Source organism: Neofelis nebulosa, chromosome 7 (genome assembly GCF_028018385.1).
Source record: "Neofelis nebulosa isolate mNeoNeb1 chromosome 7, mNeoNeb1.pri, whole genome shotgun sequence".
NCBI lineage: Eukaryota > Metazoa > Chordata > Mammalia > Carnivora > Felidae > Neofelis > Neofelis nebulosa.
The window spans coordinates 116013064-116025906 of NC_080788.1; the positions used below are offsets into that span (position 1 = coordinate 116013064).

The 12843-nt window shown below is 43.2% G+C and overlaps 1 protein-coding gene across 4 annotated transcripts in view; it reads left to right on the forward strand.

The window, feature by feature from the left end:
• Nucleotides 1–12843, forward strand: part of EXD2 (exonuclease 3'-5' domain containing 2) — an 88046-nt gene that overhangs the window by 73655 nt on the left and 1548 nt on the right. For all 4 annotated transcript variants that reach the window (XM_058739457.1, XM_058739458.1, XM_058739456.1 and 1 more), the window contains 4 exons: nucleotides 2562–2893; nucleotides 3897–4003; nucleotides 4541–4676; nucleotides 9511–9867. In XM_058739457.1, coding sequence (XP_058595440.1) covers nucleotides 2562–2893; nucleotides 3897–4003; nucleotides 4541–4676; nucleotides 9511–9867 — 932 coding nt within the window. The remainder of the gene's footprint in view (nucleotides 1–2561; nucleotides 2894–3896; nucleotides 4004–4540; nucleotides 4677–9510; nucleotides 9868–12843) is intronic.

Consider the following 12843-nt stretch of genomic DNA (forward strand, 5'->3'; position numbering starts at 1 on the left):
TGCAGCTGTTTCTGACTTTCTGTGACCCTGAGTAAGTCACTTCTTTGTGCCTTGGTTCCTTCCTTCCTTAACAATTTTAAGGTATAACTAACATACAGCAAAATTCAGCCATTAAGTACACAAAATGAGGTGCCCGGCTGGCTTAGTCCGTAGAGCATGTTACTCTTGATCTCAGAGATGTGAGTTCAAGCCCCACATTGGGCATGGAGCCGACTTAAAAAAAAAAGTATACAAATCAATGGACTTTAGTATTTTTACAGAGTGGTACAACCATCACCACAATCTAATTTTAGAAGATTTTTGGGGTGCCTGAGTGGCTCAGCCGGTTGAGTGTCTCTTGATTTGGGCTCAGGTCATGATCTCACGGTTTGTGAGATTGAGACCCTTGTCGGGTTCTGTGCTGACAGCCTGGAGCCTGCTTGGGATTCTCTTTCTCTCCCACTCTCTCTGCCCCTCCCCATCTTGCACCCTCTCTCTCCAAATAAACAAAAAACATTAAAAAAAAAATACTTAAAAAAAAAAAAAGAACATTTTTATCACCCCAAAGAGAAACTCCATATCCATTAGCAAGTCACTTCCCACCCTATGCTCACTCCCACCCTAGCACTAGGCAGCCATTGATCTACCTCTTGTCTCTATAGATTTGTCTGTTTTGGACATTTCATACCAATGGAATCATATAATATATGATCTTTTGTGGGCTTAACTTACCATGTTGTCGTGGGTCATTCACATTGTAACGTTTATTGGTACTTCATTTCTTTTTATTCTAAACAATATTGTATGGATATATAGTACATTTGGTTTATACATTCATCAGTTGGTGCATTGCTTTCATTTTTTGGCTATTATGAAAAATGCCACTATGAATATTTGGGCATAAAATTTTGTGTGGACACATGTATGTTTTTACTTCTCTTGGGTATATACCTAGAAGTGTAATTGCTGGGTCATGAACTTTATGTGTCACTGAGGAACTGCCAGACTGTTTTACAAAGTAACTACATCATTTTATATTCCAATTAGCAATGTATGAAGGTTCTAATTTTCTGCATCCTCACCAACGCTTGTTATTGCCTATCTTTTTGGTTAGAGCCATCCTAGTAGGAATGAAATGGTATTTTGTTGTGGTTTTGATTTACATTTCCCTAGTGACTAATGAGGCTGAGCATCTTTCCATGTGCTTATTGGCTATTTAAAAATATGTTATGGAAATTATATATTGTAGAATATATATTACAGAAATATCTATTTAAATCCTTTGCTCGTATTTTGATCGAGTTGTTTGTCTTTATATTGTTGGCTTTTAAGAGTTCTTTATATATTTTGGAGACTAGTCCCTTATTAGAGACGTAATGTGTAAATATTTGCCTCCGTTCTTCAGGTCATCTTTTCACTTACTTGGTGGAGTTGTTTGAAGCACAAAAGGTTTTAATACTGATGAGGTCTAGGTATCTATTTTTTCTTTTATCACTTATACTTCTGGTGTCATAGCCAAGAAATCATTGCCTAACCCAAGGTCATGAACATTTACCCCTACGTTTTCTTCTAAAAGTCTTAGGTTTTAGCTCTTACATTTAGGCTTATAATTTTTGTTTGGATCCAACTTTATTCTTTTACATGTGGCCATCCAATTGTCTTAACACCATTTGATGAAAGTGCTTGGGTTTTCTTATCATTTGAAAACAGTGTTAAAAAGCACTTTAAGCTCTTCACATTGAAGCACACTCCTTTCCTTTGAGAAACAGCCTGCTGATCCTGCTGATAGATGTGTAGATTGTTGAGTCTAGGTGGAAAATTTTACCCAAATTGTTTTATTCTAAAAGCATAACAAATCCTTCCTAATAGTATTATTTACCAGGCTTGGTTATTAAAGGTAAATTAAAGGAATTTTAAAGTCTTTACACCCTTTGTTGGGAAAAGCTATTGATTATAGATTTGACTACTTTTATTTATGATCAGCCTTCCTGTCACCAGTGGCATGGGAGAATGACTTACCATTTTTAAATAAATAAATTCCAGAAATGGGCCCTTTTGACTTTTGATTTGAGGCCCATGCTTGAAACCAATTTGTTTCCCACATCTTATTAATAATGGCAGGTTGTTTCTGATTGACAGTCACACAGGCCTCTTAATGAGTCTTCCTTTCAGGTGTTCTAGAGGATGACCACCTCCAAAGTGAATTTCGTGTTCTGGTTGTCAAACTTGTGGTAACTGGCCTCACCTAAACTTGACAAAAATCTGTCCATCAGGTTTGGTAGCAGATAGAAAGAAACTTCACTACCTTATATATTGAATAGGATTGTTGAGCGTTTAGAGTAAGGCACTATTTTAGCTATTTTAGTTAAAAACAGAGACAGGAAAGAAACATGAAGATTCATTATACTATTCGATTTACTGTTGTATAGTGTGAAATGTCTCATAATAAAAGGTTGTTGAGAAGTACATGGTACATCTTGAATTAGAATCCTAAAAGTTGTCTGCATCTTTGTGATTGAGTTGGAAATTGCTTTCTTTGCTTTGCCTTCCAGATTCCACTGATCTCTGACTTTTCTCTTCAGGTAATATATGCTGCCAGGGATGCCCAGATTTCAGTGGCTCTCTTTCTCCATCTTCTTGGATACCGTTTCTCTAGGAATTCAACTCTAGATGAGAACGATGACCACATGAGCTGGAGGGAAGTCTTGGAGAAATGCCGGGATGTGGTAGACATCCCGTTCCGAAGCAAAGGAGTGAGCCGATTGGGGGAAGAAGTTAATGGGGAAGCAGCAGAAGCCCAGCAGAAGCCCAAAAATAAGAAGTCTAAGATGGATGGAGTGATGCCAGGCAACCACCAGGGGAGAGACCCCAGGAAGCACAAAAGAAAGCCCCTGGGGGTGGGCTACTCGGCCAGGTAACTGAGCTGTACCCTGTCTGCTGAGACTCAGAGGCCCAGCCTGCAGCAAAAGGCACGATGCCTCATCTTGGGTCTGGGGACAAGGTTGTATGCTAGGATAGCAGAGGTGCTGTAGGGGTTAATTTTATTTTTCCTTTCCTTCAAGGACATTTGGAGCTGTTTTTTGATCTATTTGTGTATTTTCCTCCTTTCCCTCTTCTTTTGCTTTTTAAGTTTTAGACAGTTGGAGTAGAAATAGGGAGAACTTAACCGAGCTTTGTCACTGATCCTCATATGACCTTAGACTTGTAACTTCTCCAGTTATAAATGAGGGTATAATTATTACTCCTTCCTTGCTCGGGATAGCTGCGAAAATGAATAACATGAATTGCCTTCTACATTGCAGAAGAAATGCATCATCTGATTTCCTGTTCATTTGGTATTTGATTATTTAGAATGGCATCCAGCTCTAAGCCAATATTATTCTCTAACCAGTGAGAGTTTCTCTGTACGACTTATGCCTCTATTGCAGAAAGATGACTAATAAGTACTTTGGAGTGGAAGCTTGGTCCCTGTAGCAGAGTGCCTTTAGGAACTGGATGATTAAATTGAAGCAAGTATTGCGTTTGAGCCAGAAATAAACTCCTGTGGCCCTCATTACTTCAGCCTGAAATTCTTTAATTTTAATTTACTTTGTTTAACCCAGTGATTACTCTGTAGAGCAGTTTCTTGGTGCTTGCTCCTGTTCACTTTCACAACAGAGCTGTGTAAATACTACCCAACTTACTTCCTGTCCATAAATATAAAGACTAGCTAAATGAACTCATTTTTAGTTCCTAGCCCCATGCAGATGGAGGAACAGACATGATTTTTTGCCCTACTTGTTTTTTCCCATAAACGTAATGTTTGACCCTAGTATCGAGAGTAGCTGGGGTCACTCAGAAGACAGCATGGGAAGGCAACTGATACCTTGACCCATGGTTAGCTTTCAGTCTTAGATTAATCTCTCCCTTCCCTGCAGAAAATCACCCCTCTACGATAACTGCTTCCTGCATGCTCCTGATGGACAGCCCCTCTGCACTTGTGACCGAAGGAAAGCTCAGTGGTACCTGGACAAAGGCATTGGAGGTTTGAGACTCACCTGTCCTATTTCGTCTACATTTAGGTGCATGTATGTCCCGGCAGGAGTGGGGAGAGGGACACGGGGCAGGGGGGATAGAAGAAGGCAGAAAGAACTTGAGACAAGTGAGACGTGGCTGTTCAGTTGTGATTTCTGTCTGCTTAGAGACTCAGGCCCAGCCTCCAGCAAAAGGCATGAGGTCTCATCTTGGGTCTGGAGAGAAGGTTGTATGGTAGGATAGTAGAGGTGCTCCAGGGGTAATTTTATTTTTCCTTTCCTTCAAGGACGTTCGGAGCCATCTTTTTATCTACTTGTGTGTCTTTTTCTCCTGTCTCCCTTCTTTCACTTTATAATTTTTAGACAGTTGAAGAATTAACATAAGGAGAAGTTAATCTAGCTTTGTCACTGATCCTAATATGACCTTAGACCTATACGTCTTCAGTTATAATCGTGATCTCTGGTGGATACAGCAGAGAACAATTCAGGTGGAGCTTCCTTCCTGAGGGAGAGGTAGGCAAACACTCACCCTTTTTCTTTTTCCTAAGAGCTGGTGAGCGAAGAGCCTTTTGTGGTCAAGCTACAGTTTGAACCTGCGGGAAGACCCGAATCTCCAGGAGACTATTACTTGATGGTTAAAGAGAACCTGTGTGTAGTATGTGGCAAGAAGGACTCGTACATTCGGTGAGTGTGGGGTCTGGCCACCCAGATTCTCTGCCTCTGATGGAATTTGCCTTTGTAGCCACATATGGAACCCTCAGGGGCCTTGGTTGAATCTGTCCACTTTGGCTGAAAGACTTGTCCATGGCGGTCATCCCAGTTTTCCTGAGAGCTTCTGAACTCTGTGTGGCCTTGCTATAGTGTCCCCCACCTATCCTGAGACCAGTTCTTGGTTTCCGGAACGTAACACTCTTTCTCAGTGACAGTTTGCCATGAAGAGAGTGATTCCCTTTTGCTTATAGAAAGATCAGAGACCATTTCCTTCTGAAGCTGCCTTTCTCTGTGTGTTCTTATAATCCTTCCTTGAGTGGCTCACAAGCTGCACCTTGGTACTATTCGTGGAATACAGGCATACCTCAGATATATTGCAACTCTGGCTCCAGACCATCATAATAAAGCGAACACCACAATAAAGTGAGGCAGGAGCGCCTGGCTGTCTCAGTCAGTGGAGTATGCCACTCTTGATCTCGGGGTTGTGAGCTCAAGCCCCACGCTGGATGTACAGATTACTTTAAAATAAAATCTTAGGGGTGTCTGAGTGGCTCAGTCAGTTAAGTGTCTGACTAGCTCAGGTCATGATCTCGCAGTCCATGAGTTTGAGCCCCACATTGAGCCTCTGTGCTGACATGACAGCTCAGAGCCTGGAGCCTGCTTCGGATTCTATGTCTCCCTTTCTCTCTGCCTCTCCCCCACTCACGCTGTGTCTCTGTCTCTCTCTAAAAAAAATAAACATTAAAAAAATTTTTTAAAAATCGTAAAGTGAATGAGTCAAATGAATTTTTGATTTCCAGTGCGTGTAAAAATTACATTTACACTGCACTATAGTGCAGTAACATTATGTCTAAAACAACAGTGTATATATTTTAATTTAAAAATACTTCACAGGCACTTGGGTGACTCAGTTGGTTAAGTATCTGACTCTTGATTTCATCTCAGGCCATAATCTCACGGTTTGTGAGTTCGAGCCCCACGTTGGGCTCTGCACTGACAGTATGGAGCCTGCTTGGGATTCTCTCTCTCTCTCTCTCTCTCTCTCTCTCTCTCTCTCTCTCTCTCTCTCTGTCCCTCCTCCACTTGCATGCTTTCTCTTTCTCTCTCTCTCTCAAAATAAAGAAATAAACATTAAAAAATATGTTAAAAAATACTTTATTGCTGGGGTGCCTTACTGGCTCAGTAAGTAGAGCATGTGACTCTTGATCTTGGAGTCATGAGTTCGAGCCCCACATTGGGTATAAAGGTTATATACATACATACATACATAGAATACTATATTGCTAAAAAATGCTAACCATCTTCTGAGCTCTCAGTGAGTTGTGATTCTTTGCTGGAGGAGGGTCTTGCCTCGATGTTGATGGCTGCTGACTAATCAGGGTGGTGGCTGCTGAAGGTTAGGGTGGCTGTGGCAATTTCTTTTTTTTTGTTAAATTTAAAAATTTTTTTTTTTTTTTTTTTTAATTTTTTTTTTTATTTTTGGGACAGAGAGAGACAGAGCATGAACGGGGGAGGGGCAGAGAGAGAGGGAGACACAGAATCAGAAACAGGCTCCAGGCTCCGAGCCATCAGCCCAGAGCCTGACGCGGGGCTCGAACTCACGGACCGCGAGATCGTGACCTGGCTGAAGTCGGACGCTTAACCGACTGCGCCACCCAGGCGCCCCAAATTTAAAAAATTTTTAATGTTTATTATTTTGAGAGAGAGAGACAGAGCTTGAGTGGTGGGGGGAGGGGGCAGAGAGAGAGAGAGGGAGACACAGAATCCGAAGTAGGCTCCAGGCTCTGAGCAGTTAGCAAGAGCCCGACACGGGGCTCAAACCCATGGACCACAAGATCATGACCTGAGCTGAAGTTGGTTGCTTAACTGACTGAGCCACCCAGGCGCCCTGACAGTTTCTTAAAATAAAATGACAATGGGGGCACTTGGGTGGCTCAGTCGGTTAAGCGTCCGACTTCGGCTCAGGTCATTATCTCGCGGTCCGTGGGTTCAAGCCCCGCGTCGGGCTCTGTGCTGACAGCTCAGAGCCTGGAGCCTGTTTCAGATTCTGTGTCTCCCTCTCTCTCAGACCCTCCCCCCTTCATGCTCTGTCTCTCTCTGTCTCAAAGATAAATAAATGTTAAAAAAAAATTAAAAAAAAAAATAAAATGACAATGAAGTTTGCTTCACTGATGGGTTCTTCTTTCACAAACATTTTCTCTGTAGCATGTGATGGTGTTTGATAGCATTTTACTCACAGTAGAACTTCTTTCCAAATTGGAGTCAGTCCTTTCAAATCCTGCACTGTTTCATCAACTAAGTTGACATAATATTCTAAATCCTTTGCTGTCATTTCAACAATCTTCACAGCATCCTCACCAGGAATAGATTCCATCTCAAGAAACCACTTTCCTTGCTCATCGATAAGAAGCAACTCATCAGTTAAAGTTTTATCCTGAGATCACAGCAATTCAGTCCCATCTTCAGGCTCCACTTCTGATTCTAGTTCTGTTGCTATTTCTACCACATCTGCCGTGACTTCTTTTGCCCAGGGGCTGCAGAATAGATGTGCTAGCAGACATGAAAACAATATTAATCTTGTGTATCTCCATCAGAGTTCTTGGGTGGCCAGATATACTGTCAATGAACAGTAAAATGTTGAAAGGAAATTTTTTTTTCTGAGCAGTAGTCTCAACAGTGGGCCTAAAATATTCAGTAAACCATGTTGTAAACAGATAGGCTGTCATCCACACTTTGTTTTTCCATTTAGAGAGCACAGGCAGAGTAGATTTAGCATCATTCTGAAGGGCCCTAGGGTTTTTAGAATGGTCCATGAGCATTGGCTTCGAGTGAAAGTCACCAGCTGCATTAGCCCTTAACAAGAGAGTCAGCCTGTCTTTTGAAGCTTTTAAAAAAAATTTTTTTTAACGTTTTTTATTTATTTTTGAGAGAGGGAAGAGAGAGAAAGCACGGGAGGGACAGAGAGAGAGAAGGAGACAGAATCCAAAGACAGGCTCCAGGCTCTGATCTAGCTGTCAGCACAGAGCCCGACACAGGGCTCGAACCCACGAACCGTGAGATCGTGACCCGATCCGAAGTTGGATGCTTAACCATCTGAGCCACGCAGGCACCCCTCTTTTGAGGCTTTGTAACCAGGTCCTGACTTCTCTCTAGCTATGAAAGCCCTGGATGGCATCTTCTTCCAATAAAAGGCTCTTTCATCCACATTGAAAGTCTGTTGGTTAGTGGAGCCACCTTCATGAATCATCTTAGCTGGATCTTCTGGAGAACTTGCTGCAGCTTCTACATATGCACTTGCTGTCTCACCTTGCACTTTGATGTTGTGGAGATGGCTTCTTTCCTTAAACTTCCTGAACCGACCTCTGCTGGCTTCAGACTTTTCTTCTGCAGCTTCCTCACCTCTCAGCCTTCACAGAATTGGAGAGGATTAGGACCTTGCTCTGGATTAGGCTTTGGCTTAAGATAACATTGAGGTTAGTTTGATCTTCTGTCCAGACCACTAACCTCTCTATGTCAGCAGTAAGGCTGTTTCATTTGCATCGCATTTATGTGTTCACTGGAGCAGCACTTTTAATTTCCTTCGAGAACTTTTCCTAGGCATTCACAAGTCGGTTAACTGGTTCCAGAGGCATAGCTTTTGGCCTGTGTCGGCTTTCCACATGCCTTCCTCACTCAATGTAATCATTTCTAGCTTTTGATTTAAAGTGGGAGACGTGCAACTCTTTCTTTCACTTGAACACTAATAGGCCATTGTAGGGTTATTAACTGGCCTGATACCAGTATCATTGCATCCCAAGAAACAGGGAGGCCCCAGGAAAGGGAGAGAGAGACAGTGCAATGGCCAGCTGGTGGAGCAGTCAGAACACACATAACATTTATTTATTGTTTTCACGGTCTTATATGGGCATGGTTCATGGTGTCCCCAAAACAATTACTGTAGTGACACGTGTGCTCACTTATCACAGATTAGCATAATGAATATAATAATGAAACAGTTCGAAATGTTGCAAGAATTACTAAAATATGACACAGAGACAGGAAGTGAAAAAATGCTGTTGGAAAAATGGGGCCAGTAGACTTGCTTGATGCAGGGTTGCCACAAACTTTCAATGTGTAAAAAATGTAAAATCTGCAGAACACAATGACATGAGGTGTGCCTGTATTTGGATGACCTGAAGGCACACTTTGGGTTTTCTCCCTGGCTTCTGTGGAATAATTCACTTTCCTACATTCTCTTCTTACAAAGTGAGACAAATAATTGTTGCTCTTAAGAGTTTTTCCTGAGAGCTTAGTTCTCCTTAGAAAACACTGCTGGGCCTTGATGAACCATGGAAATAGTCTGAGTGAGGGATTTCTCAGATAGAGGAAATTGGTTTTTTTAGGTCACCAGGCTTCCAGAATTTCAGAAGTAGAGGTTGCCTGCTACATGCTTTGAGAGTTATTTTCTAGATATTAAAGGCCATTAGTATTTTTTTTTTTTTTTCATTTCTCTGATACTCTTCCTTCTGGGAATACAATCATGGCAAAGGTGGTTATTAGCCTCCCTCTGCCATTGGCCCTCTGCTGGCTCTTGAGGGCAGGTGGTATGAACCTACTTCTAGGAGAGAGGAAACTAAGGCACGGGTAGCTAGGCAGGCCGAGAGTGGAATAGGTCGTACTGCCTGTATGTAATCTCTGTTGGATTGTGATGCCCAAGGCTTCTCAGTCATGTTTAGGCCCAGATGAGACTCCAGTAGCCCGCCTGCTAGCTCCACATGTGTTCCGTGTCATCTGCTAATGAGCGCTGCCTTCTGGGTGGGCTTGGCAGGAAGAACGTGATTCCACACGAGTACCGGAAGCACTTCCCCATTGAGATGAAAGACCACAACTCCCACGATGTGCTGCTGCTCTGTACCTCCTGCCACGCCGTCTCTAACTACTACGACAACCACCTGAAGCAGCAGCTGGCCAGGGAGTTCCAGGCCCCCATTGGCTCTGAGGAGGGTCTGCGGCTGCTAGAAGACCCTGAGCGCCGGCAGGTACGTTCTGGGGCCAGGGCCCTGCTCAACGCGGAGAGCCTGCCTGCTCGTCGGAAGGAGGAGCTGCTGCGAGCCCTCAGAGAGTTTTACGACACAGACACAATCACGGATGAGATGCTTCAAGAGGCTGCCAGCCTGGAGACCAGGTACAGAAAGGGTGGAGGAGTGACCCAGAGCACTGACCCTGACCACTCGGTGCGGTTGCTTGCCAGGTGGGGGGCGTGCATAGCCTGTGTCATCCCGTTAAGTGTGTAATGGCTTAAAATACCACGGGACTGGGATAGTACAATCTGTTTGAGAATTGCCTTTCCATAGGAGACTTGTCTTCTGTCATTAACCCTTTTAAGGTCATATATGTCCAGTCATTTTCATGATTAGCAGGTGAGTTCAAGTGCAGTGGAGTTGTGCCTTAGAGATTCTATGCAGAAGGAAATCCTAAAGTCAGCACAGAAGATGAAAATCATACTCAAAAAATACCCTCAAGTCTCTGAAGTTGCCCACGAGTACGGTGTGTGTGGGTTTTTTTTGTCTCTCACCGTATCCAGATCGGTGGGAACTGAGACCAGGCGCTTCATGTTTGCTGTCTCACCCGGACTCAGGGTACTGGCCCATTGAATGGAATATTGGCTCTAACCATTTAAGTTACTTTTCTCCTTTTCCCTTCCTTCTTTGCTCCCTCCTTCCCCACGAATACATGGTTGAACTTACAGGACTTAACTCGGTGTTCCCAGATGAGAAGCTTATGGTCCTAAGAAATGAACGGGTGCGTGGCTGAGGTGAAAAAAATTCTGCATCACCTGCTGTAGTTTTGCTTACCAACTGTCTCCTTTCCAGTCAGGGATTGAAATAATCGAGCTGATAAGTTCACCAAACAGAAGGCGATGCTGTTTGCCTGTAGAGTTTTGTTACCAAAAAATCTTAAATATAGCAGCAAGTATCAAACAAATATTTCTAGATATCTTAATCTGTTTAACCCAGCTAATAAACTTTCTATAAATTGCCTTAATTAGTTCTTATAACAAAGCTATGAAATAGGATTTAGATTTCTTACTGGTAACTGCTCACCTTGTATCTTGCATTTTTTAAATCTTTCAAAGTTAATAAAACATTACTGAGTTTTATTCTTATAGCTACCTTGTGAGTCTGTAAAGCAGATGTTATTTTCCCAGCTTTATGTTAGCTACCCTGAGGTAAAGTCAAATAACTTGCCAGGGTCCTATGAGAAATTAAGGGGACGGGTTCCTTTAACCGGTTCCCAGATGCATTTGCTAAAACAGGCGAACTTCCCCTTTCACCACAGACCTTTCTAACAAATCACCTGCTGACTTGGATAGAAGGATGCTGGACTTGGATGTCTGGGACTGGGAAGAAGAGCTGTTTGGGGAAAGATAGGCTAGTTAGTGGCACTCTGGTGAGCTAAGCAATAGTGTCTGCAGACCCCCGGAGGGCACCAGCACTGCTAGGATGGGGAGGGGGTCTTGAGAGTGGGGCGTGCATGCGTGGAGGGGAACTGAGTCCGTGGGGTACCAGCTTCCTTGAGAAAATTAGCCTTTCCTCACAGGAGGTGAACACACTGTTCGCATGGCAACAGAACAGTTTTTAAGGCCTCCGTGCTTAGGAAGGAGGCAGGGATTCATTTTCCCATTAAACAGCACCAGCTGCACAACTGAATATTTCATGGGACTGAAACAGGTCTCTCATGGATGTGGTTTGGCATTCTTTTTTTTTTTAAGATTTTATTTTATTTTTTTAAAATTTGTTTATTTATTCTGAGAGAGAAAACAGCATGAGCCAGGGAGAGGGAGAAGGAATCCCAGGCAGGCTCGCTCCATGCTATTCGCACACAGAGCCCGGCGTGGGGCTCGGTCCCATAAATTGTGAGATCATGATTTGAGCCGAAATCAAGAGTAAAATGTTTAACCAACTGAGCCACCCAGATGCCCCTAAGATTTTATTTATTTATTTATTTATTTATTTATTTATTTATGCATGAATGCATGCTTATTTATTTTTGAGAGAGAGCGTGAGTGGGGAGGTGCAGAGAGAGGGGGACAGAGGATCCGAATCAGGCCCTGCACTGAAACCAGAAAGCCTGACGCGGGGCTCGAACTCACAAACCGTGAGATCACGACCTGAGCCGAAGTTGGATGCTCAACCGACTAAGCCAGCCAGGTGCCCCAGGATTTTATTTTGAAGTAATCTGTACACCCAACGTGGGGCTCAAACTTATAACTCCAAGATGAAGGGCTGCGTGTTCCACCCACTCAGCCAGCCAAACACCTCCATCTTTTTTTTTTTTTTTTTTTTTTTAATTGAAGTGTAGTTGACACAGGGCCACACAACATTACATTCGTTTCAGGTGTACCACAGTGATTCAACAAGTTTATACGTTATGCTGTTCTCATCACAAGGGTAGCTACCATCTGTGACCATAGAACGCTATCACAACACCAGTGACTGTATTGCCTATGCTGTATGGTTTGGCGTTCTTTCCGTGAGAAAGAAAACACTAGAGAAATGTACCACCTTGCATTTTACATTCAGGTATTACAGTGTTATGAAAACTTGGAGCATGTGGGGTGATGTATGGTTCAGAATGAATAATTAAGATTTTTTTTTTTTTTATGTTTATTTTTTGAGAGAGAGAGAGAAAGAGACAGAGCACGAGCAGGGGAAGGGCAGAGAGAGAGGGAGACACAGAATGTGAAGCAGGCTCCAGGCTCCGAGCTGTCAGCACAGAGCCCGACGCGGGGCTCGAACTCACGGACCAAGAGTTCGTGACCTGAGCTGAAGTCGGCTGCTTAACCGACTGAGCCGCCCAGGCGCCCCCAGAATGAATCATTTAAAAGAAAGGCGAGTAACCATGGAGTCAATAAAAGACCAACATTCCTTACTCATCGTCAGTCAGACACTAGGGCCCTGTAGTGGGGGCTGAGCCTCGTGCAGGGAGGGGCCTCCCCACAAATGTAGCTCAGCTCCCATAATACCTTCTGTTGGACTGTGTGCAATATGTCCAAACCACTTCTTTAAAAAGGCAGGTATAGGGAAGATGTTTTTAAAAACATTAAAGTAACCAACGCTTTAGAAGTCCAGCCACCTCCTCACGTGCCCTTGCTGAAGCC